At 34.9% G+C, this 25,417-nt stretch overlaps 4 protein-coding genes across 6 annotated transcripts; 3 read left to right on the top strand and 1 right to left on the bottom strand.

Annotated features, from left to right (window-relative positions):
• Positions 1-239: 239 nt before the first annotated feature.
• arl6ip4 (ADP-ribosylation factor-like 6 interacting protein 4) lies at positions 240-4,845 on the top strand. Of its 3 annotated transcripts, none has more exons than XM_051108729.1 (6): positions 240-358; positions 2,932-3,111; positions 3,537-3,818; positions 3,924-4,041; positions 4,134-4,203; positions 4,309-4,845. In XM_051108729.1, the coding sequence occupies exons 2-6, from the start codon at positions 2,982-2,984 to the stop codon at positions 4,363-4,365; spliced, it is 657 nt and encodes a 218-aa protein (XP_050964686.1). In that variant the 5' UTR covers positions 240-358; positions 2,932-2,981; the 3' UTR covers positions 4,366-4,845. The 3 variants fall into 3 exon arrangements, with proteins under 3 accessions (XP_050964686.1, XP_050964687.1, XP_050964688.1); XM_051108730.1 differs by having other exon boundaries at positions 2,969-3,111; XM_051108731.1 differs by having other exon boundaries at positions 2,972-3,111.
• A 2,692-nt stretch (positions 4,846-7,537) lies between these two features.
• On the top strand, positions 7,538-10,177 carry mtrfr (mitochondrial translation release factor in rescue). Its single transcript, XM_051108861.1, has 2 exons — positions 7,538-8,008; positions 9,003-10,177. The coding sequence occupies exons 1-2, from the start codon at positions 7,724-7,726 to the stop codon at positions 9,225-9,227; spliced, it is 510 nt and encodes a 169-aa protein (XP_050964818.1). The 5' UTR covers positions 7,538-7,723; the 3' UTR covers positions 9,228-10,177.
• A 551-nt stretch (positions 10,178-10,728) lies between these two features.
• Positions 10,729-14,063, top strand: kmt5ab (lysine methyltransferase 5Ab). Its single transcript, XM_051108918.1, has 8 exons — positions 10,729-10,841; positions 11,132-11,226; positions 11,333-11,465; positions 11,575-11,734; positions 11,872-11,962; positions 12,749-12,808; positions 12,894-13,084; positions 13,245-14,063. The coding sequence occupies exons 1-8, from the start codon at positions 10,832-10,834 to the stop codon at positions 13,453-13,455; spliced, it is 951 nt and encodes a 316-aa protein (XP_050964875.1). The 5' UTR covers positions 10,729-10,831; the 3' UTR covers positions 13,456-14,063.
• Positions 14,064-15,166: 1,103 nt separating this feature from the next.
• On the bottom strand, positions 15,167-21,385 carry rilpl2 (Rab interacting lysosomal protein-like 2). Its single transcript, XM_051108913.1, has 4 exons — positions 21,014-21,385; positions 19,610-19,758; positions 18,594-18,713; positions 15,167-16,313 (listed from the first exon to the last, which is right to left on the bottom strand). Exons 1-4 carry the CDS (start codon positions 21,308-21,310, stop codon positions 16,292-16,294), a joined length of 588 nt encoding a protein of 195 aa, XP_050964870.1. The 5' UTR covers positions 21,311-21,385; the 3' UTR covers positions 15,167-16,291.
• Positions 21,386-25,417: the final 4,032 nt, after the last annotated feature.

Below are 25,417 nucleotides of genomic sequence, written 5' to 3' on the forward strand. Positions count from 1 at the left end.
CTAGGAATTGGTGTGGTTGTATTTTTATTTAATTTTTAGTAGGCATTTTATTGGTATTTTTCCCTGTAGTTCAAACAGTAGAGCATGGTGAATATTGAGTATTAAATATTGAATATATATATATATATATATATATATATATATATGATAGATAGATATAGATATGTATACACACACACACGCCAACACGTCATTCATTTACTTACGAACACGCGATGTCTTTTATTTTGAAAAGATGACGAAAGCGGATTTCCGGCATACTGTTGTTGTTTCATGTGACTGCACAGTGCACAAGTAGTTTTCTTCTGATTTAAAGGTCTTACAAAGCAGAAAGAAAACACACGGGACGGGTGAACGAGTGAGTATTAATTGGCGATATTTACCGGGTACCTATAAGTAATATGAAGCATGTGCTTGCGTTGTTTAATATCAGATTAGTTTAGACCGAGATGTGTTGTAGCACTTTGCACGCCTGCAGCTCACAACATTCACACACTCTTTCAGTCGTGCTGCGGTTCTGAGGCCTTGTTTATGCGTTAGATTGTCGCTATCGTACACCTCCCCAAACACTAGACGAGTTTGTAACGATGTACCCGCCGTTGCACTGTTCTCCGAAACGACAGATGGCAGTGCAGAGGAAGCATCGGTTCAACCAGCAAGAAAATGCTTTACTTTTTTACCATGCATGTATCTTCTTAATTAAGGTGTTTCTTGTAACCAGCTACAGTAGGCTATTTAATAATGTGAGGGAGGCTTTGCTGAATACTTAATTTGCGTGTATACACACTCGTGTATATTCTAACAAGCATGGCGGGTGCGTTTGGGGCGTGGCTACACGTGTTGCCCCGCCCCACAACTGCTCTCATTGGCTTAATTTGTTGCAAGAATGTGTACATATAACAAAAAAAGTAAAATGTTGATGTATCTTTTGATTAAAGGGGTCATTGGACGCTAAGTTCACTTTTACATCTTGTTTGAACATTAATGTGTGTTGTCAGTGTATGTACAAATCTACCCTGTAATGATAAAAATCCATGCAGTGGTTTTTAATTAATCTGTAAAATAATATCCCCTTTTTCAAATCTAGCCATTCTCAGATGTCTGTCGTTGTTGCGTCACACCCTCAGAGGCCGCTCCCACGATAGTTGATTGACATGAGCGTCTTACCTCAGATCAGCTGTAACAGTCCAACCTCCATGTTTTGATGCCGGAGCAGGGATGTAAGTTAGACAAGAATTGAGCGATTGAGGTGTTGTGCTGCTGGATGTAATAATGAACGTAGTGGTCGTCATTTACTCCCGACATCTGAGCCGCTGAAGATGCAGTGGATTACGTTTGTTTGTGAAGGGAATGCACCTCCTGATCTACATATATCTGTCTATGTTCACGCAAATCATTCGTGATCCAGCTTCACTTACAGCAGAAGTGAGTATAAGGGCGGCCGTACACGGTGCGAATTCGGACAGTCGGAAGACCGTATGGCCACGCACACGTCACGAGTGACTTTGTTTACGGATGCAGTGGTACACGGCACGATTTTAAAACCTGCCGATTTCCGAGGCAATCACATTCACGAAGTTCCGTGCCAAAAACATGGACTCCGAGGCGATCCGCTGTAAAATGTCATCTCGGACGACCCTGTCATGATAAATGCTTCTCGATATATCATACAGCGCTCGCTGTCCTTGCCAGAGTTCAGCGAGTTTGTCCTCTTTCTCGACAGTCCAAATTCTCCGTGGCGCTGCCATGTTCATCTTTCTTCTTCTGTGGTTTTCTTTTCTTAGCTTCTGATTGGTCATTTCCAGTTTGCTCAACAAATCGGCTCGTTCAACAGCACACACGTCACGCTTTCAATCCGACAGCTCCCGAAGTTTTTTGACATGTTTAAAAATGATCGTGAGGTCGGGAAGTGCTCGTAAGGCACTCTGCTCGTCTCGTAATTTCTCACACACCATACGAGCCCCGACCATACGAGAAGAGACGATTTCCTCCGATAACCCAAAAAATCGCATGCGAGCTCGTACGACCTCAAAAATCGCAGTTTACGCCCGCCTTAAGGGTTTTTTATGAATCTTTGCAATGGCCTTTCCTAATAAAGTGCTAGTTAGAAAGTTTAGCGGCTAAACAAGTAAACAGGCTGGTCAATCTACAGAGAGAAGAGAGGGGCGGGGCGGGCAGAGCTCATTAACATTTAAAGCAACCTCGACCAGAACAGAATGATTTTTGCAGACCTATTTTTGGCAAGGTAACCATTGAGAATTTTTAACCAAAGTATATTATAGACTTTTCATTAAGACCCTAAAGAATCATATCAACTTGTGGAAAACGGGCATCCAATGACCCCTTTAAAGGAACACTCCACTTTTTTTGAAAATAGGCTCATTGTCCAACTCCCCTAGAGTTAAACAGTAGAGTTCTATTGTTTTTGAATCCATTCAGCCGAACTCTGGGTCTGCCGGTAGCACTTTTAGCATAGCTTAGCATAGATCATTGAATCAGATTAGACCGTTAGCATCTCGCTCAAAAATTACCAAAGATTTTCGATATTTTTCCTATTTAAAACTTGACTCGCGCAATGATATTACACAGCCGTCAACTCTGCCTGCTGCAACTCTGCATCTACACAAACTTAGTGCCGGTCACTTTCAGGTGCTGCGTGATATCATTGCGCCTGCTGCACCCATGGTACGGCAGCAAAGTTTCTTGATTATTACGCCGAAATGAGAGTAAAGTTCCTAGCCATACTGACCTAGAAAATCGCAACTTTTCATTTTTCGTCCGTCTTTGTACATGATGTAACTACAGAAGAGTCAAGTTCTGTACTATGCAAGATCTATGCTAATTCAAAAAAAAGTGGAGTGTTCTTTTAAATATATTTATGTTTTATTTATTTATTAAATATATGTTTTTGAAGATCGCTTTTTCAAACAGTAACAAAACGGGACTTCTTTCCTGACTGTTTCACCAGTAGATTATTACTCATGGGAGGGAGTGATGATGGCAGCAGATCTAAGAGCAGACACAGAGATGAGAGCAAATCAAGAAGCTTGTCATCATCAAGCGCCAGGAGATCCAGCCCAAGCCCCCAAAAGAAACGTGAACGTTCGACTGGTAAGAGAAAGTTGTGCTCTCAGTACTGCATCTTAAACATATGTATCTACATTGTTATACTTATTTACTGTGTTCATGCTTTACATTAATGAGTAGTTTACTCAAAAAAAAAAAAATTCTTTCATATACCTGTAAATTCTGATATATGAAATAATATATATTCTTTATAAGCTATTCTTGCTAAATGTCTTAAAAATCATAAGGAAAATTCATAAAAGGTAAATATTTCACAGCAAAATGACCTGAAGGTGGACATTTGTACAGTTGAACTAACAGGGCTTTTACGTGTTAAAAAGTGTGAACTGTCAATTAGACAACAGAAGACATGTAGTAGATTGTGTATTCATAAATTACTGTATGTACTGTATTTGTGGCGACAGTATGTGTACATATAACGCATCTCCCAACTTCTATTCCGAAATTAGAGAGGAAAAAGATGAAAAGGAGAAGTCCCTCCAGCTCTTCATCATCTTCTAGCTCCACTTCCCCATCCAGAGAAAAAAAGGCTAAGAAGAAGAAGAAACGGCGAGAAGTTAAGAAACTGAAGCGTGAAAAGAAGAAGGAGAAAAAGGAAAAGAAGAGGCTGAAGAAGCTGGCGTTGAAAGCTGAAAGAGCAGCAGCTTCACAATCAACTGCTGCTTCTGATGAAAAACCTGAAACGTACCTGAAGACCTGGCAGATTGAAGAAGCGAAAGAACACGGGCCTGGTTTGTGCACACACTGGAAATACACAAAAAACATCTAATAATAATAATAATTCATATTTGCTAAAAATGTGATGGAGATAAACAGCGATTTCTCTCTCACTGTAGTCATGACTGATGAACAGAAGGCCAGACTTTGCACCAAGAGACCAATGACAAAGGAAGAATACGAGGCCAGACAAAGTGTCATCCGCCGCGTCCTGGACCCCGAGACAGGGCGGACCAGGTGTGTTAAACCGCTACTTAGTCTTAGTATTTTTATTGCAACCTGCTCCATCCACAACACAATGAACATTAACTTTATAAACCTTCATACAGGCTTGTAAGAGGCGACGGGGAAATTTTAGAAGAAATTGTCAGCAAGGACCGACACAAGGAAATCAACAAGGTGCGTGTCTCGACTGTCTCTTGCAACCATTCATCTTTTGGTAAATAGGAAAAATATTTAAATTCATGAGCAATTAGTCATGATTTCTTATTGTTTTTCACACAGCAAGCCACTAAAGGAGATGGTGATGTCTTCCAGAAGAGACTGGGCATCAGTAGGTAGCAGGTGTCAAGTCCAAGCCAGTCCAAAAGCCTTCTCCTGCATTTCTACAAGAATTCAACTGTTTCTTCATTTTTTAGCTACTTTATATTCCTCCCCATTGACTACATGTCATTCCAGAATGTCATTTTGTCCTCTGATACTGTAGAGGAATGAGTACATACAATGCATAATCACTGTCCTGGCGTAACCTACAGGTTACAGAGTTGAACAGTATTTAGTAGTTTGTAACAGGGCTGCCAAAAGCGGCTAATTAACCCCATTTATTTGAACGCAGTTTACGTATTCAATATCCATCAAAGTCAGAGCAGGAAGAGTCTGTATCTCATTATTTGTTGATGTAGAAAGACTTTCTTAATGGCTAATTTATTTGTAAATAAGGTCATTTGCAGTCTGTTAGTGTTCATTAGCACCGAAGCTCAGCATCTCTTAAATATCAGCTGATGGTATTAGAGAGAACATCAATAAAATATCTTTCTTACATATTATGTCAGTTTCCTTTCTTTAAAACAGAAGAGGATCGCATCAAAACCAGTGGTGGACAATAATGAAGTAGTTGTACTGCATTTTTCAAATATCTGTATTTTACTGGAGTAGTTTTATTTGGAGTAACTTTCACTTTTACTTCACTACATTCCAAAGCGTAAGATCGTACTTTTTACTTCGCTACATTTCATAAAACAAACTCCTTATAAAATATCACGTGTCTGATTCATGAACAAACTGATTCTTTTTAATGAACCTGTTAAATCGATTCGCAAATCTCACCAAACGATTCATTCACGAATTGGAATGATCCGATTGCAGCTGTTCACGAGTCGACAACTCACTGATTCAAATGATCCGTTTAGAGCGAGTCTCCAGTCAACTGAATTCATAAGGAAGAACCGGGAGATCTTATGAGCGCGTGTTATTAATGTCGAAATAAAGGATTAATTATTGTTACTGAAAATCATATTTGAGGTCAAAACTGTCAGTTGTTTGTGAATTAAATCTGCTGTAAAGGGTGATCTGTTAAGCCCACAGAAATGATTGGATGCAGACACATCAACATCAGTGTCTCTGTGTTTTAGGTCAAAAAACAAAAAATTCAAATGACACATGTTAAATAAAATAACTAATGTACGTTTATATTGCCTGCTGCTGTAACGTTAGCAATTGTATTAAAATGCTACGCATTTAACTCTACGTGACGTCTGTTTATACATCGTTTATCAACAGTATTAATTTTATATTGTTTGGATCAACTAGCAGAGTAGACAGATATGAATGTTTATTCATAATCATACTGACAATAAGTAAATATTGTTAGCTGCTGCTAACTGTCTAGATAACAAGCTTGCTGGTGGTAAGTTAAGGTAGTTTTTAGATATAAAGACCAAATATTTTTATTCAACCACCTAGATAGATTACATCTGAGGGAAAAAGAAAGGATGTGATGTTCAGATCATGGTAACTACAGTAATAATCAAAGAGGGAAGTGATGCCCTCTGGGGCCAGGGGTGTTTTTACACCAAACACAAGGTTTGAGAGGGAAAAATATGACAAATATGTCATCATGAACATATAATTTTATTTTCTTTAAAATGTTCTTGCTAACTTCAGGCCTTATTCTCATATCATACATAACTGTGACGTTATGCAAAACAAACTTTAAAAAACTTTTTTTTTTTTTTTTTACTGGTGAAAATTAGATGGTCAAATCTGTTTTCTCTCAGGTACATCGCAGTGCAAGCTTCACAGTGAACAACTACATCACTCTCATCAACATAGTCCATATCAACAAATATATATATATATATATACACACACATATGTATTTACTCCATATAGTGTTATTTTGGGAAAATCCCAGGTATTTTGAGCAGCAGGATTATAAAAAAAGTGCATAAACCCCCTTTTTTATTTTAAAGGCGACTGAAACCTCAAGCTTATACATTTTCTATGATGTAATTTATTAAACAATGGAATAAATGATGGACCAAACTAAATTAAAAAATAGTGATTTAACTATTATATTATATTATATTATATTATATTATATTATATTATATTATATTATATTATATTATATTATATTATACATTATGTATATAATAATATAAAACAACAATGCAGGAACAACCATAAGTTTTCTCTAGGCAAAAACATTGTCTCAGTGTGGATAGAGGGCAAAAACATTGAAAAAAAGATGCATTTTTGAATTTAGCTAATATGGATGTGGCCTAATATCTATATTAATAAATCAGATGACACTGCTCACTCCTGTTACTGTTACTCAGGTGCTATATATGAATATATGAGTAACAGGACTGAAAGTAACAGGTTTGAGATTTTAGGATGCATATAATGCAAATGCATATAATATAGCCACATAAAGCACATGCTAATATTATAAGGATACCCTGCAAATTGTAGTGATTCACCAAAGATTTGTATTTTTAAAATTAACAAGTAACATATAAGAAACAATTTAGGTAACAGGACAGTATATTTATATTGACGCTCCCAACCGTCATTACAATACCATCAAATATATATATATATATATATATATATAAATGAGACCGCATACTCTCATTCATTTCATTGCCTTCAGCAGATCCAGATGCTGCAATATCCAGCTGAAAATGTGTCTTGTGGATTTTCCCCAGTTTTGTAGAGGGGGGAATGTGTTAGAGTAACAGGACTGAGTAAGAACCTGGCTACAGGACTAAAATGTGTATTTTATGTAAAATATTCAAGATTTTTTTTAAGTATATATGGAAAATGGAGGCACACAAAAATGCAAAATAATAATTATTTCCGAAGGACTTTAAACATTATATTGCATGTTAAAATGTAGCGTTAGAGACCGGGGACATGTACAAATGCTATATTTTTAGTATTTTATGTAGTTTTATTTATTTGTTTTTTTAATTTGATATTTTACATATTTCATTATTTAGACATTTTACTCTTTGCTTAATAATAAAATGTATTTTGTGGGTCATTTTTATGCATATTCGTGCATATAATGTCCTGGGGACAGAAATAGCACCCATTCGGTGGAATGACCCACATATATGTAGATGTAAGTGCATTAGTTTGACCTATTGAACCTTTGACCTAGAAGTATTTTAGATGGGTGTAATAACAGACAGCAGTCCAGTAGGTGGCGGTATGACCACAATCTGTGAATCATCATAAACTAAAGAAGAAGTGAGCAGGACTCTAGAAGTTCTGTGTGTATGTAGTACATTGCTGCATTATGCTGTATATTTCTATGAGATTTTTAGTTTTGTTTTAGTTTATTTTCAGAGACGTTATTTGAATATGTATAAATGCTTTATTTTGTGGCTGCAAGAAGAATCTTTGAAGGATGACTTCGCCTCTTTTAGTCCATCAGCGTGTTTTGGCCGCCTGTAAGCTGCGCTGGGGTTCACTGAACACGGGGACGAGCCTCACACTTCCCCCGCACTGGCGATTAACGGGATGGCCGTGTGTTTTAGCTGCTGGTAAGAAATACCAAATTGACCTGCCAGAAGTACACGAGGAAGACCTCGATGAACAGTTTGTTCGGGGGTCTGGTCCCGGAGGACAAGCCACCAACAAAACCAGCAACTGTGTGGTGCTCAGGCACATTCCCACAGGGATCGTAGTAAAGGTGAGTTCACTCTTGAAATGACATGAATTGTTAAATCTGTTCTGGCTGACTGCTTGTCATTACTGTGGTGACAAAGGTGTTTTTTTTTAAATGTTGTATAAAATCAGGCAAATAATATATAAAACTCTAAGGAACACTTGAAAGTTACTTTGGAATTTTCCTTACACTAGTCTAAAACAACACGTTATGTAAAGCCAAGTAACACAAAATATTAAAATTGACCAGTGCATGAAAAAAAGTGTTTTTATCTGTAGTGTCTTGCCTTAAAGGTTTTTAAAAAGTAATAATGTCAGAGTATTTGTTTAAATTGATATTTGGTTATGTCATACTATGTGATAACCTGACAAATCCATGTTATATTATGCAGATTTATACTAAAAACAGTTGAAACTGTCCTGTAAAATGTTTGCATTATTATCAGATATTCATTTTTTAATGTCAACACGATTATGGCCTTTATTACAGAATCAACACTGTAAGTACAGTTTTCAGAAAAAGTATTAGTTTATGAATCTTTGGAATGATTTGGATTTCCTGAGGAATGCATAAACTGATCAAGTGTATGCCGTGAATGTTATGTAAGTGACTGTGGATTAAGGCATGAATGTATATTTAACTGTAAATTTCTGCATTGAACACTCATAAAATGTGGTCTGATCTGGAATATTAAAAAAAAACAAACTCTGCATGTCTTAAAATGGTAGGGTGACCCGTTTTGTGTGCTGTTCTTTGAATTTGTGTGATGCTGTCGTTAGATGACGATTGGTTTTGTATTGATAAAGTTTCAGCCAATATGTCTGATCCTGACAGATGGGCTATCAATGAAGAGACAAATAGAATTACTAGAATATCTCATTTTAATTTCTTGACAAGGTGATGAGGTCCCAAAACCCTCTGAGAATGGCACCCATGATGCATTGCTGTCAAGCCTATATAGTCTTGTGTAATCTAATTCCAAACTACTGCACTAAAAGGATCTCGTGTTCTCTTGCAGTGTCACCAGACCAGATCGGTGGATTTGAACAGAAAACGAGCACGGGAGATTTTACGTGAGAAACTGGAAATTGCATATAAGGGTGAGGAAAGTGAATTGGTGAAAATGAAAAAGGAATCCATACAAAGGAAACAGGACAAACGGAAAAAAGTAAATGAAAACATAGAAAAAAAGAGACAATTCAAGGAGATGCTGTCTGCAGACCAAGAAGATGACAAATGCTGAGGTGCAGAAGATTTCCACCTTTTTTTCTTTTAGTATTTAGTGGACAGGATTGCTTTAACAGTGTAATCTGTAAATGAAGACACTGGGGACTTTAGTATGATTCGGAGAACTGGATACAGTGCCTGGCTGTGTTATGTCAATGAAACTATGTGTGTAATGAAAACTTGCCTGTTGAAACGACAACTAAGGTTTCTGTAAAGTAAAAGGCCATAATGTCTGGTTAATAAACAAAGATGCAGACAGCACAGAAAGGCTGATGGATGACTTATATATCTGCATCTACAGTGAATAAGCAGTGAGTTACATGATTGAATGGGAAATGAATATGCACACTAGTCCAGCTGTAGAACGGCAGTCCCTCTCTGGTCACATTCATTTAACTCACGTAACATTATATTCTCCATTCATTCATATTCACATGTTATATTAGGGCTATCAAACGATTAATTGCATACAAAATAAAAGTTTGAGTTTGCCTAATATATGTGTGTGTACTATGTGTAATTATTATGTATATATAAAAACAAACACATTCATATGTATATTTAAGAAATATTTACAAGTATATGTATTTATTTGAATTTTTATATAATTTGTATTATATATATATATATATATATATAAATATTTTGTACATAAAAAAACATTTTTCTTTAATTTGTGTGTATTTATATATACATAATAATTACACACAGTACGCACACAAATACTAGGCAAACTCAAACTTTTATTTTGTATGCGATTAATTGTGATTAATCGTTTGACAGCCATATGTTATATTCATAATACTATTTGTTTTAAAAGGTATTATCTGAGAAAATGAGTAATTAACTGACATTTTGTTTTGCTAATTTTGATGTCAGCAGACTCAATACAAGACTTATACAAGCATATTGTCACAGATGTTTAATTTGGAACAATAAAAACATTGATGACAAAAAATAAATTTTTTGACAACTGGTTTAAAAATGGCATTTTGTTAGTGTCACAGTTATAATAAGAATATTCAGAAAAGTGTACATTAACGTCCATCATGAATTACGCAACTACAGTTGATAGTTAAATATGTAATACATAAAAAATACATATGAAGTCATACAGATTAAAAATATAAAAAAAAATATTTACAGAATTTACCCTCTTAAGCAGGTTTTCCTTTAAAATTAAAAGAATTGTGCACTTTTCTTGGACTGCATCTGAGCAAATGTGGTTTTGGATTATAAAAAAATAAGTAATGTTTCATAGAATTAAAGTTACCTAATTATTTGTAATTCATTAATTCGTTGACAAGAGTATGAAAACAGGAAAACTAAAAGTGTGAGTTTTGTTTTAAGCAATCTCTCTTTTTTTCTTTTTGTATTGCATACACAATTTACAAACAGTATTTTACTACTATAACTGGAAACTAGCGAATATTTCATGTCGGAAGTACGTCACGCAATGCTTCCGCGTTCAGTAAACCAATCACAATCCTACTCTTCCAGAGCTTGACCAATGAACGCTGCGATTGATATTTAAAAACCCAGGCAGCCTGACGGTGACTTATCTCAGCATGCTGTAGTGTTTATATGTCATATCGTTTGTTGTAGGAACTCTTATGCAAGATGGGTAAAGGTAAATAATAATAATAATAAGTCTGCAAATTATCCTGTAAGTCACAGACATGCGTCTGTTTAACGAACTTGTCGGTTGTGAATAAACTAAGAAAACATGTGATTATTAGAATTAGTGTTTACTTTTATTCAGAGGAATTGCTGCAAATATTCGCGTTTTCTGCAATCAGTCTAGTTTTGCTCGAGGAATGAAATGCACGTATTTTGCAACTCGAATTCGTACAATATGATGTTGCAGCATGCGTACATATGATATTTTAAGAAATAAGCATGTTTAAATGTACCCATTAGGCAAAAAGTCGACTTCTGCCAAACGAGGACCTGAGGACGGCAGAATAAACGAGAAAGTAGAAGAGGCTAAAGAGAACAAACCTGGAAAACCCACAGTAAGTAACGTTACGAGAAATGCGTTATATTCGGTCAGTACGACCTGTGTGCACGATTGTGCAATGATCATAACTAATTGATGTAATATTTCTATTTGCGTCTCAGACATGCCAAGTGCAGCCAACAATACATAGTTGTCTGAATCTCAGCAAGCCGCTTCGCAGTAACCCACTGGGTGTTATTTTAGACGACAATACAACGGGACCTTTACCTAAAGACACCAGCAAACAGAATGAAGGTATTTACTTAAATCGTATTAACTTTATACAAATTTATCATTGTGTTAATCCAAAATAGTTTTTTTTCCTAAGTTGTTTTACTTACTACTTTCTTCTTTCTTTGGTCAGTCAAAGATGCAGAGCTGAATGCACCTAAAGAAGGGGACACTAGCAAACAGAGCCCTGTTTGTGGACATAATGAGCAGACTGCTGTGCCTCATAAAGGGTCTGGGACAAGGAAACAAACTAAATCTGGGCAAAGGATAAATTCTGAAAAGACAGACAGGAAGTATGTCTACTTTTAAATATCCAAAACATAGTTGAATGTTTTAAGTTTTAAGTTTTACAAATGAGGGAGAAAGTTTATATGCGTCCTTTTCATAGGTTAGTAGGGCCAACTTAACGTGTGTTTTTATCTTATTTTAGATTGAAAAACAAAGAATCTGAACTCAATCGAAAGGTCACCGATTATTTTCCAGTCAGGCGAAGTGGCAGGAAAAGCAAAGCTGAGTTAAAGGTTGGTAAATCCTTTGACAAAAGTGTTGTTTTTAATGAGGTTTATTCTTGAAATCTGTTTTCTATATGCATATTATTGAGCTTATTGTGAAATATTCACCCATGTATGTTTCACTTAGGAAAACTGACATTTTTACCAGAAGATCAATGTATGCAAACTATGAGAACAGTCTTCTGTCCAGTGATATGCATGACTTCAATAATTTAGGGGGTGTTTACACAATTGATTAAAAAAAAAAGTGCATATTATGTGTTTAGTCTATACGAATATATATATATATATATATATATATATATATATATATATATATATAATTGCGCAGAGTGTAGTATTTTTTTACAAAGAGACATTGGCAACATCTGGCCTGACATCCATAATACAGCATTTTCAGTTGTTGTTGCAGATCCATGTGAGCTGGGATAGTTTTGACAATGTTGTCATCTGTATGCAAAACTTTTCAAAAACTCAAAGAAAATGAAAAAATTAAGCCTTTGGTACAGTTGTGTAAATAAACCCTTGGTGTGCATAAACTCCGCCCCTGGAAACTTTGATAGCCACACCCACATTTCAAAAACTAATCAATAACTCATGCATTGAGTTATTTAAATAGAAGATGTGCTGCTCTCTGAGTTTTGTTTTGACTTTAATTGTTACAATTTGGCATTTTTATCTCTTTTAAGACCACTTTTTAAATACCAATTCATTTTTAACATGGATTTATTTTACCATTGTCAAATGTTTATTTTATTAAATGTAGCTGAATGTGGACATGTTGTGTTAAAACAGTGTGAAGAGCAGCGGCACATTGACGATCTCATCAGAAACAATGTTGAAGAGGGGCTCAAGGTAAGCTTGTTTTAAAGCTCATTCTACATTATTTTAAGTTTACTTTTCATGTCTTGGTTTAACCTTCTCCTATTTTCTAAATCAGGTGAAAAATATTGAGGGAAAAGGAAGAGGTGTTTTTGCAGACCGAGCGTTTCAGAAAGACCAGTTTGTAGTGGAGTATCATGGGGATTTGTTAGAAATTGCTGATGCAAAGGCAAGAGAGTCTCAATATGCTCAAGACCCAGCCACCGGCTGCTACATGTACTATTTCCGCTACCACGATAAAACCTACTGGTGAGTATTTTGATGTGTTTTTATCTTGAGATGTGAAGATTTTGAGTCTCTCTTTGAGAATTGGCATGCTATAATAAAGTAAACATTGCTGTGTCTATGAACAGACCTGAACTCCTGAAATTGTTAGAGACCGTATATAATTGTTTGTGCACTATTCTAGTGTGGATGCTACTAAAGAAACCAACCGTCTGGGCCGGCTGATCAACCACAGTAAGAACGGCAATCTTCGGACCAAGCTGCACGAGATCAACGGCAAACCTCACCTCATCTTCCTGGCTTCCAGAGACCTCAAAGTAGACGAGGAGCTGCTGTATGATTACGGTGACCGCAGTAAAGAAGCCATCGCTGCTCATCCTTGGCTTAAGCAGTAATTCACTCTGTTTAGTTGACTTCTGCTGATGGGAGTGGAGTAACGTAGACATGCAATGATGTTTGGAGTTGCAAAATTAGTTCACTGAAACAAATGGTAGCATAAAATGAATTGTGTGGTGTTTTGGAAGACCTGCAGTACCTCTAACTTATTTTATTTTTAAATGATTATTACATATTAGATTGAGGCTGAATGATGTGAACCTTTTGAGCTAATTGTTTAACATCTTAACAGCTGAGAAACATTCACTCGATGAAAATGTACTCACCTTGTCATTCCAAACTTCTAGGAACTTTTAGTTCTAAAAAAGAGGAGATATTTTGAAAAATGTTTCAGCTGTTCAGTCAGAGGAAAGGAGTGATTCAATAAAAATATCTTACATTTTACACAAGATGGATAAGATATAAATGTTTGGGAATAACATGAAGGTGAGCAAATGACAAGTTTGTTTATTTGGGTGAACTATTCATTTTAACAAGACATGTTTCAGAACACCAGCCTCTGATATGAAGGATAAGACAATATTCAAATTGATGTAGTTACTGTACATTTGTATATGCAAAATGAAGTTTTTAATCGTAAAGCAATTACACCACATTTTTAAAAATTGTTGGTTTTGAATCCTTTGTCTTTATAACTTTTGTTAAATTGCATAAGGATTTGTAGCATTACATAAGCACCTGATAAATGCTTTTCTTAAAAAAAAAAAAGAAAAAAAACCCTTTGGATAATGGTTGTTTTTAGATGGTTTCTTTTGATCACAAATACATTTATGATTGAAATAAATTGTAAGAAATTAATTTCATCTTCAAGCCTAACTTCTCATATGGTTAACATAAAAACATGACAATTACTGTAATCTCGATCAGAAGAACCAATGGTGATACGCTTGCTATTTTTTTTTTTTTTTAACTACTAAGGAACAATGATGTTAAGCACAACCATGAAGTAGGAGCAAACTAGAAAAGTGGGTTCTGTAAACGCAGTAATATAGCGAATGTATTTTAATGGTTATTATCAGTGTTGGGGGTAACGCATTACAAGTAACGCAAGTTACGTAATCAGATTACTTTTTCAAGTAACTAGTAAAGTAACTAATAAGTAATGCCAGTTACATTCCCCCCCATTTATTGTTTGAAAGCTCTCCTGTCCCTACATTGAGAGAAATCGGGAGTAAGATGTTACTTTAGTTCTATAATAAATGTGAACATGCATTAATTCATCTCACTCACAAAAAAAGATTCAGTTTTCCTCGAAATTAATAAAAACAGCTAAATGCAACTCAGAATATGATGCAAACCTACAATAATTCAATGTAAAATAATACAAGTATCCTTTATGTATTTAATCCTGATTTATTAACCGTCTTTGCTGCTGACCTTCGATGATCCAATTCGATAAACTAACATTTGTTTTTTTAATTGCTGAACAGTGTTTAACTTTCATCTGTGCAGATGTGAATTTACTTTTCCTTCTGTCTGAGGTTTCTGAACGGGCTTTTACGTTTGCCAAAAATATAGCTTTATATTAAAACAAACAATCATGCCCTGCCCAGATTTAAAAAGTAACACAAAAGTAATGTTACTCATTACTTTCTGTAAAAAGTAACTAAGTAACATAGTTACTTTTTAAGGGAGTAAAGCAAAATTGTAATGCACTACTTTTAAAAGTAACTTTCCAACACTGTCTATTATATCATTTAAGAACCGTTATACAAAAAAAGATGTGTGACAAAAAGATTTTTTTTATTGTGTTTCGAATATAAAAACATTATATAGGAAACATCAATATAAACACATAGGGGAAAAACACACCAGGTCGGAAGTCGGATTGATTAAAAAAAAGTTGTACTCAAGAAAACCTTTATAAAACAGTTCTTCACATGTCAAACAAGTAATACAAGTCTTTATAAAAGCAAAGGAATAATAGCTGGTTGAAAACTAGAGATCCTTGATTTTGAAAGCTTACTTATGTAAGAGGGCCAAATATACTATTTTTTTTTTTAAGTATTTAAATAATTCAATCTCATGCATGTTATGCAACTCCACATTAAATCCAGTTAACTCAGTAATTTATGTACAAGGCCCATGTTTTCAGAACAACATTTCTTAATACCTAGTACTGCAGGAAAAAAATCAACTCTTGAGCTGTTATAAAATTTGTCCAGTCTTTAGTTACAGCTAATACTGCAAGCCAATAAAAGTGAATTTTTACATTCATATGGCTCACAATTAACCACTTCATATAAGATTCAGTGCACTACACACCTACAGCAGCCTTTTTCATGTTTTAGTACCTCAATTTTAACTATCCCTAGTGTTCCCTTAGTGTTAATTAAAATTAGAACAAGAAAGTGCAAAATCATATGGATAGTTTTCATTCTAAAGCTTGTCAACAGACACAGACTGAAGAGGGTTTCTAATTCAGTAAGCTCTCAAACAAGCTTTTGTTTTGTGTTATTCATAAAATGACAATTTTTTTTTTCTTAAAATTCATAAAAATTCTTTCTAGTAATGTCATATAATATTTCAGTAAAGTATACTGTGGTAAAGGATGAATGGTCTGTACCGTCTGTAATGCATTAGCTACTGGAGATGTTTAGAGACATTTGGCTTCACACTCAACAACAAATGAAATGAGAACAGTCACAACCAGAGTTAAAAATCTACACAATTAAAAACACTGAGTAGGAGTAAGGATTTCCAACCAGAAATGGGTCAGTGCTGTTAAAAAAAAAACAAAAAACTATGAGATCACTTCTTCCCATCTCTCCTCACCCTCTCAAAAGGGGTTTTGCTCGTCTCAAATGTGTTTTAGTTTGTGACAAATCCGAGCAGCTATTTTTGCCGAAATGAAAACCTGAAAAAGAGAGAGACAGTTTGTAAGATAGATGACATCGACACAGTGAGTCAAAAATATGGTTAGACCTACACAAGATCAAAAACAGCATTTGTGAAAGAAAAGCTTAACTTGGCTTAAAGTATATTTGAGGACAAACAGGGTACACAAAAGTCTGTGTTGCTCGTATTCATCAAGGGTGCCAATACTGATAGAAGGCACTGTAGCAAATGTAGATATCTGAACAGATGCAAAAATAGTATGATGATCACAAACAAACTCAGTCAGAGATCAGAAGAAATTCAATCTAATGCCTTAACATCTTTTATTACATCTTTGATAAGGAGTTTTTCCCTCACCACAGACATTTTTGACTTGCTTGCTAAACACTCAAATACATTAGAACACCCTTCTTGTGAAGCTTTTGACACTGAAACACATATCTCTGTAAAGCTCCTCTGAAATAATATATATCACATGATTTTGACCAATGTATAACTCAAGACAGAAGGGTAAACTCCGTTGGGCAGCACTCCAAACCTGATCCACCTTCCAACTACAGGTAAAACCAATCACATGAGTCTTCAATAAATGAAAAAATGCACAAGAGATCTACATGAAACGGCAGGTTTACAGGTACACATCCACACCTGCCTTACAATACTGGCATCTGTATTTTAAATCAATTTTATACTACCAGTCAAATGTTTGGAAGACATTTTTAATTGTTTTTGAATGTCATCTGCTGCATTTATCTATTGATCAAAAATACAGTAATACTGTCAAATATTTTTACAATCCAACTTGTCTATTTTAATATATTTTAAAGTGTAATTTATTCCTGTGATCAAAGTAGAATTTTCAGCCTCATTATTCCAGTCTTCAGGAAAACATTCCAGAATTTTTCTCCATATAGTGGACTTCAATGGTGCCCCTGACTTCCAAAATGTAGTTTAAATGCAGCTTCAAAGGGCTCTAAATGATCCCAGCCAAGGAAAAAGGGTCTTATCTAACGAAAAGATTGGTCCCCCCCCCACCCCCCACCCAAAAAAAAAAAACAAAAAAAAAAACATACAATTTATATACTTTTTAACCTCAAACGCACATCTTGTCTATTCTCTGCGACCTGTATGCGAACTCTGTGTAATCTGGGTCAATACAGTTGGGGTAGGTCAAAAAACTCCAACCTGAAAATCATCCTACATCACTGTTTTGCCTTTTTTTGTAAAGGGTGTTTGATGGTCTTTGCTTGTTCACTTTGTAAACACTGGGTTGGTACTTCTGCAACGATGTCAAGTTGGAGGAGAAAATGAGATACTTTACTTAAGCCGCTAAACCTGCTAACTAGCACGTTATTAGGAAAGGCGATCGCAAACATTCATAAGAAAAACCCTTATACTCACTTCTGCTGTAAGTGAATGATTTGCACAAACATAGACGCATTTATGTAGATCGGGAGGCGCATTCCCTTCACAAACAAACGTAATCTACTGCATGTTCAGCGACTCAGATGTCGGGAGTAAATGACGATCACTATGTTCATTATTACATCCAGCAACACAACACCTCAATCGCTCAATCGGAGATATTCTTGTCTAACTTACATCCCTGCTCCTCATCGAAACACGGAGTTTGGACTGTTACAGCTGATCTGAGGTGAGACGCTCATGTCAATCAACTATCGTGGGAGCGGCCTCCGACAGGCATCTGAGAATGGCTCAATTTGAAAAAGGGAATATCATTTTTACAGATTAATTCAAAGCCACTGCATGGATTTTTATCATTATAGGGTAGATTTGTACATACACTGCCAACACACATTAATGTTCAAACAACATGTAAAAGTGAACTTTGCATCCAATGACCCCTTTAAGAAAATAACCGATTGTTTAGCCATTTGGAAGTGCACTGAAACTGAATTTTGGATGTTAAAACCTGGGGGCACTATATGGAGAACATTCCTGAAATGTTTTCCTCCAGAAACATAATTTCTTTACGACTAAAGAAATAAAGACACAAACATCTTGTATGACAAGGGGGTGAGTACATTATCTGTACATTTTTGTTCGGGAAGTGAACTTCTCCTTTAAATCACACTGTTCCATGTGTGCCCAAAAAAAGTAATTATTGTGTCAAATAATAACTGCATATTTGAACTGAAATTTAGTTGATTTAAGATTATAAAGATTTAAATGGTTTATCATGCATTTTTTTTCTCCTACTTTTGGATGAGTAAACGTAAGTATAAGGACTGACTTGGAAATGGCCAAAGCTCTGACAAAGACATGTTAAGGCACTCACAGTTTCTGAATGGTGCTCTTCTCTTTGGGCTCCTCTGTAATACTGGAGGGTGCGGGTTCTGACTGAGGAAGAGTCTCCAGATTTACTTCCACCATCTTCTGCTCTGATCCCAGGACCCCACTGTAAGTACAGCAGATGCCAACTTCGATTGAGACCACACATCAAATGAATTATTGCATGATGTAATTACACTCAGAATTGTGATTTTGCATTTGTATAATGCATTGTATATTGTTTATAACTGCCCTGTAAATGACAAGTGGTACAAAGAGATAGCTCACTTATTAAATCATAATCAAATATAACACTTTTTCTTCTACAGAACACAAAAATTACATTCTGAAGTAAACTAGACTTTACCGACTTTCACTTTATGGACACTGACACAATTTTCAAAATATTTTCTTTTGTGTCCCACAGAAAGAAAAAAAAAAACCATATGCAGGTTTGACAGTGATCAAACTTCCATATTATTCACAATTTGTACAAATTTAAAACAGAACAACATAATGTATAATGGAATAACAAACAAACAGCAGTTTACTAATATATAGTAACTGTATGTGACCCTAAACCACAAAACCAGTCTTAAGTAGCACGGGTATATTTGTAGTAAATGATAGATTTTTCTTTTATGCCAAAAATCATTATGATATTAAGTAAAGATCATGTTCCATGAAGATTTCCTACTGTAAATCTATCAAAACCTAATTTCTGATTAGTAATATGCATTGCTAAGAACCTCATTTGGACAACTTTAAAGGTAATTTTCTCAATATTTAGATTTTTTTTGCACCCTCAAAATCCAGATTTTCAAATAGTTGTATCTCAGACAAATTTTGTCCTATTCTAACAAACTATACATCAATGGAAAGCATTGTTATTCATCTTTCAGACAATGTATAGGTCTCAGTTTCAGAAAATGGACCCTTATGACTTTTTTTGTAATCCATGGTCACACATAGTGACATAAGTTGTGTTAGCAGCACTAAAACCCTCCGCAGCCCTGTTTTTACCTCTTGTAGAGCTGTAGCTCCTCTTGGGCCAGCAACAGCTGGGCTTTAAGGTTATTTCTCTCCTGCAGAACTTCCTTTAACTCCTGCATGGTGAATCGTGGTCGGTTTGGGTCTTTTAAGTCCACGACTAGTTTGTTTGGCCCAACAGTCTGTTATAAAAGAATAAAATTTTCTATTTTACATTATGTATAATTAGGTTTTCACACAAACTGGAAATAGAGAATGGCCTTTTAATCAAGAAACGTGCTGTCAAATGTTTAGATAAGTCAAATATTCAGTTTCACTTGTTACAAGGCTACAACATTAACCCCCGGTTTCACAAACAAAGCTTAAACCTAATCCCAGGCTAAAATGTAAATCTGAGCTGTTTCATCTGAAAGAACCTTACATTGACTGATCTTAAAATATATCAGGGCCTTTATTTTGTCTGAAGATGCACACCAGGAATGTTTCTTTCTAAGGCATGTTTATAAAAAATTACTTCAATGTAATGAACTATGGCCTAATCCTGGCTTAGTCTAAACCCAGTCTGTGAAACCAAGCCTAAGATTATTAACATTCATTAAGAAATTTTGATTTCATGCCTACTTTAACTCTAGATTACTTTTAGGGTCCCCACTTTAAATTTTAAGAAGCAATATACATGGGGTGGTAAAGGAATATATTGATAGTATTTGTGGCGCAATAATTACCATTCACACTACCACTTTTCTTTATTTACAAAAAGCAAAAATCTGGGTTAAAGTGAGGTATTTAGAATGGAAGTGCATAGGGGCCATTCTTAAATCTTAAAATGCTAAATTTCAATCACAAGACTGCAAAAATGACAATTTAACCAGCTTTACAGCTCAAGTATTACACAAGTTTTAGAACAATTAAAGCAAGTGCTTTCAAAGTTATTGTCCACCCCAAAATGACCTTAATTGATGGACTGGAATCATGTGTATTATTGTGATTTATTTATCAAGTTTGCACTCTCATTCTGACGGCACCCATTCACTGCAGAGGATTCATTGGTGAGCAAGTGATGCAGTGCTACATTTCTCCAAATCTGTTCCAATGAAGAAATAAACTCATCTACATCTTGTATGACCTCAATAAACTATCTGCAAATTTTTATTTTGACGTGAACAATTGCTTCAAGTTCTCCCAAAATTGGCCCCATTCACTTCCATTGCAGGCGCCTTGCTGTACCATCCTTTTTTTAAATAAAGAAAAAGATGGTTCCGTTTTTTTTTGTTGTTTTTTTTGTGTGTAATAAATGATAATCAACATTATGCTATAAATGCTTTCGACTGAGATTAACTTGTATTAAACTGGAAATATTCCTTTAAATGGAACCCAATGTGAACAGTAGAATGATGCATATACAGTATACATTGAACTCCACATGAACCCACTCACATTGCTATCATTACCACTTGAACCTTCTGCTACAACTCTTTCCATTTCTCGTTTCATGTTATCCAGTTCCATCCTCAGCTCCTCCAGCGACAGGTTGTATTTGTTCACCATACTCTCAAACATTTCCAGCACACGGACGATTTTGAACTGTAAATCCGAGAATTCCCGGCTACCTGTGTTGACTTTTAATAAATCTCTGCCGATCACGTAAGAAATGTCATAAACATCTTCACAAGTCATTTCCAAAACGTCCTTATCGAAAGCCTGCATGGGTGAACTGTCGTGTCGCCCTTCCATTCTGATCCAAGACGAGCTATGAAATCACTGTTAAAGATATGGCGAGTTCCAGCTCACCGTCCCAGTGCATTCACAAATTACCCGACAACTTCCTCTTTCAAACTGGATCCTCTACTTTACAGCAACTTTAGCGTTTGAGTGACGTGTTCACCAGCCAATGGCTGAGTCGCTCCATGAGCCAGTCTGTCGATCAAACCTGAGCGCTTTGCCGAAAATGTTAATCCATACAAACATCTTCATAACAACCTGTGCGAAATTCAGTATGGCAATTGTTTTATTTTGTTAAGTGACAAGTGGCATAGGGTACAATGGGGCTAAAGGCACAAGGCTGTTCACTGCACCTAAAATGTAGATTATAAATGCAGATATATATATATATATATATGTGTGTGTGTGTGTGTGTGTATTGCTACAAATACTTTAGCTAAAATAATGTTTTTGTTTGTTTGTTATTTTTAAATAATGTCTAAGCTAATACTGTTCAAAGCAATCACTTTAGCAAAGTTTGTACTGTTTTCTGCTTATTTTGAAAAATATAAGAATACATTTTTGTTCAATAAATATATTGTCATTAAAATATGTTAATATAAAAATATATATTTTAAGGTACATAAACAAAATAATTTTAAAAAGTAAAGATTTTGAAAGCATTGAAGGAGGTCCCATAATAATTTAATGTAGATTTACAGTAGTAACAACAAATTATATTGTATTATATGATTAATATCATCTTTTTAAGATTGACATCCTATGTAATATACAATATTTACAAACTAGAAAATTCAGCCCTTTATTAATTATCATGTTAATTATTCTGCTTTTTAGCCCCAACAGCGCTTTTTACCCCAAATATCATACTTTTACATTTTCTTTCGTTATTTAAAAACTGTTGCTTTAATTATCTTAAACAAAACTGAAGATCAATTTAGAAGACATTGTCTCAAAATATATGCATTCATTTTAGCGATTCTCATTTGCTATTTAAATCTATAATATTCTAAAAAAAACCCATCAAATATTAGAACAAGTAAGCACAGAATCGACTCACGCCAAGAATCAGACAAATTTGCAGGTGCATCTTGAAAAGCGAATGTTTTAGAAAGTTATACGCCACCTTTTGTGCCTTCTAGTGGTTTAGAGAAAAATAACATCAAAAGTACTTAAAAAAAAGAGAAAATATCGAAACTCTTTGGTCATTTTTGTGTGCGATGCTAACGGTCTAATCGGATTTAATGATCTATACTAAGCTATGCTAAAAGTGCTACCGCCAGACCTGGAGATCGGCAGAATGGATTCGAAAACGGTAAAACTCAACTGTTTAACTCTAGCGGAGTTGGAAAATGAGCCTATTTTCAAAAAAAGTGGAGTGTTCCTTTAAGAGCAGTATGTATTTACTGCTAAATTATAATCTGGAGCTGATTTAAACATGTACAGGATGGTGTGCTATCTAATGTGTTAAATGGCAAAGTAAATAAATGTAAACATTTGGTAATTTGGTTTTTATAGCACAAAAGGATTCCTTGCCTAGTTACTGCCTTATTTATTTATTTATTTAAGTTTGTTTACTTACTTATTTACTTGCTGACAGCATATATAATAAATCTGATGTCGCTTTTATTCATATTTCTGAAAAAGACAAAATACTTATTCAAATATTTAGGATTGACCATTTAGCTAAAACCAAATTATTTAACAGAATTCCTGTCAAAACACCTAAAAACTATGAATTACATACAGTTGTGCCAAGTTAACACCTCCTTTCCTTTGTCATTGGAAAAAGGGCTGCATTTTTTATTTAGTAATGTCCTGAATAAACTATTTCAAATTACATTTGTTTACATATAGAACAGAAAATTATAACTGAATTTACCAAAAGTTTCAGATTATTTCAGACAATATTTTAGAAATGTCTTCTTGATGTGTCATGTGTGTGTATCTCCACTGTGTGGCAGTACATGCTCATTTTCTCTCTTCTCACTTGAAGCAGGTGTCAGGTGAAAGCTTCCATCATCTCTGCTCTGTTGGGACTCCTTGATTGGTCTTCAAGGAGAGGAAGGGTGGATGAATGCTCACTGATCTTCACTGAAGCGTGTGCTGGTTTTCACTCTGTGTCAGACATGTTAATTAGTTGAGTTGTTTCTTCTTGTTAAGCTCTGATAAGCTTGTTGATTTAGTTTATTTGTTTGTAAGACTATCCTTAGCTGTTTTTTTACACATGCATTTGTGTTTTTACAGTAGCTTATTCATTGTTTAGCTCTGGTTGTTAGAAAGCCAGTCTTTCTATCTTTTATTTTTCTAGGGTATGTTTGACACCGGTGGTGATTTTTGGCCATTCAGCATCGTCTGCACATTGCACTCTTACCAACAGTGCCTGTTGATATGTTACTTCTCACATATAACAATAGAGACACACAGAACTATTACAAAAGATGCAAACACTGATTAATGCTCAGGACAACACCCTACATTTTAAAAAACAAAACAAACAAAAAAAGGTTTCATGACCTCCAGATTAGAACACTGTAGTTAAAAAGGACGCTCTGCAGGAGCAAAAAGTAGATTTAGCTTCTTCACAGTGCTTACAGTTGACATATTAGGTCCAATTTTATCATCACATTCACTACGTTTGCACATTAGCAGCCATTTTTCCATTTTTTATTAGCATGATTTTAATACTCTTTTCATGTCACTACAGAAACACTATGTTTTAGTCCATTGGCTGAGGCTGATTTTAACTACACCTCTACATTACAATCAGGAAATATTCATGTGTGTCTCCTTTCATAGCTACATGATGATTAGATAGGTCCCATTATTTTGAGGTAAATGTGTTTAATAGACTGAAAAATCTGTGTGTAACTTTAAGGAGTCACTACAGAATGCCATTTTCTATAATTAAACACACTTTTTTTTAGGAGTTATTCCATAACATGTAGTTTTTAAATGTGTACAGCTGTTCAGAACTGTGCTAGCTAACCATGTGCTGATTAGCATCTTTGGGCTAGCTTCACAAGAAACATTTGGTGGAGTTTTGTTTTTTGACATCATTTTTTTTTTTGGGTGTAATTCCATAAATTTGTCACTACCAAAACCAAATGTCATCATTGTTTCGGTAGTGACAAAATGTAACACGTAATCCTCATATTTGGGGGAAATAAACAAAATCACTGTACAAAAGTACAGTTACATGATTACTTATTTTCAGTACGTGTTAGTAGTGTTTTAGTATATGGGTTAAAATTTTGTAATGTGATGTGTTTGCTACCAAAGCATTACTGTCACTACTGAAACATGGGATGTTTTGTCAAAAATAAAGTATACTGAATTATAAACTAAATTGTTATGATGTTAGTTTTTGGTTCAATGTATATTTAAACTAATGAATCCTTAATTTTGAAATAGGTATGATCAACTTTTTGCCTTTTACTAAGAAAAACTGGATTTTAAAATACAACAAATCTCACAAATCGCACTTGAAAGGTTGCTAAAAAAATAAATGTTATTGATTTACCTCTGAAAAAATGTAGGTTGGCTTTCATCTACATTGTAAAAATATATTTACAGTGTAGATGTATACCAACCTTAACAGGTCATTATAACACTATTTCTAATTAAACACATTATAACAGTTCTAATTAAATGATTATTACTGTGTTTCAGTAGTGACAAATTTGGGGAGAGGACAAATATTCCAAAATGTTCTGAAAATACAATATGAGAATGAACTGCACAGTTACTAGAAATGTGTAGCTTGGATATTATACAATTTGCATACATACAAATTTTGGGGGGAAAAACTTTTTTCAAGACGTTTCCAACTCGACTTTTGGAACCATTCTTTAGAACGGCCCATATAAAAATAAAAATCCACAAAAGGAGGTCCTTGTCTCCAAAACTTTTCTAACACTTTTAGTCAAGCTACACCTAATCCATTCTTTACAGCTTGGTCTTGCTGTCCAATGACCTGTGCCAAGAGACCAGTGAGGGACATTTCAAGGTTCATCATCTGTTTCTCTTCAGTCTTCTGTAATTGACCTTATACGGTTCAATCAATATTGTAGCATAGCTACCTAATTACTGACATGATGTTTTATCTGAATCTCTCCC

Source organism: Labeo rohita, chromosome 5 (assembly GCF_022985175.1).
Source record: "Labeo rohita strain BAU-BD-2019 chromosome 5, IGBB_LRoh.1.0, whole genome shotgun sequence".
Classification (NCBI taxonomy): Eukaryota; Metazoa; Chordata; class Actinopteri; order Cypriniformes; family Cyprinidae; genus Labeo; species Labeo rohita.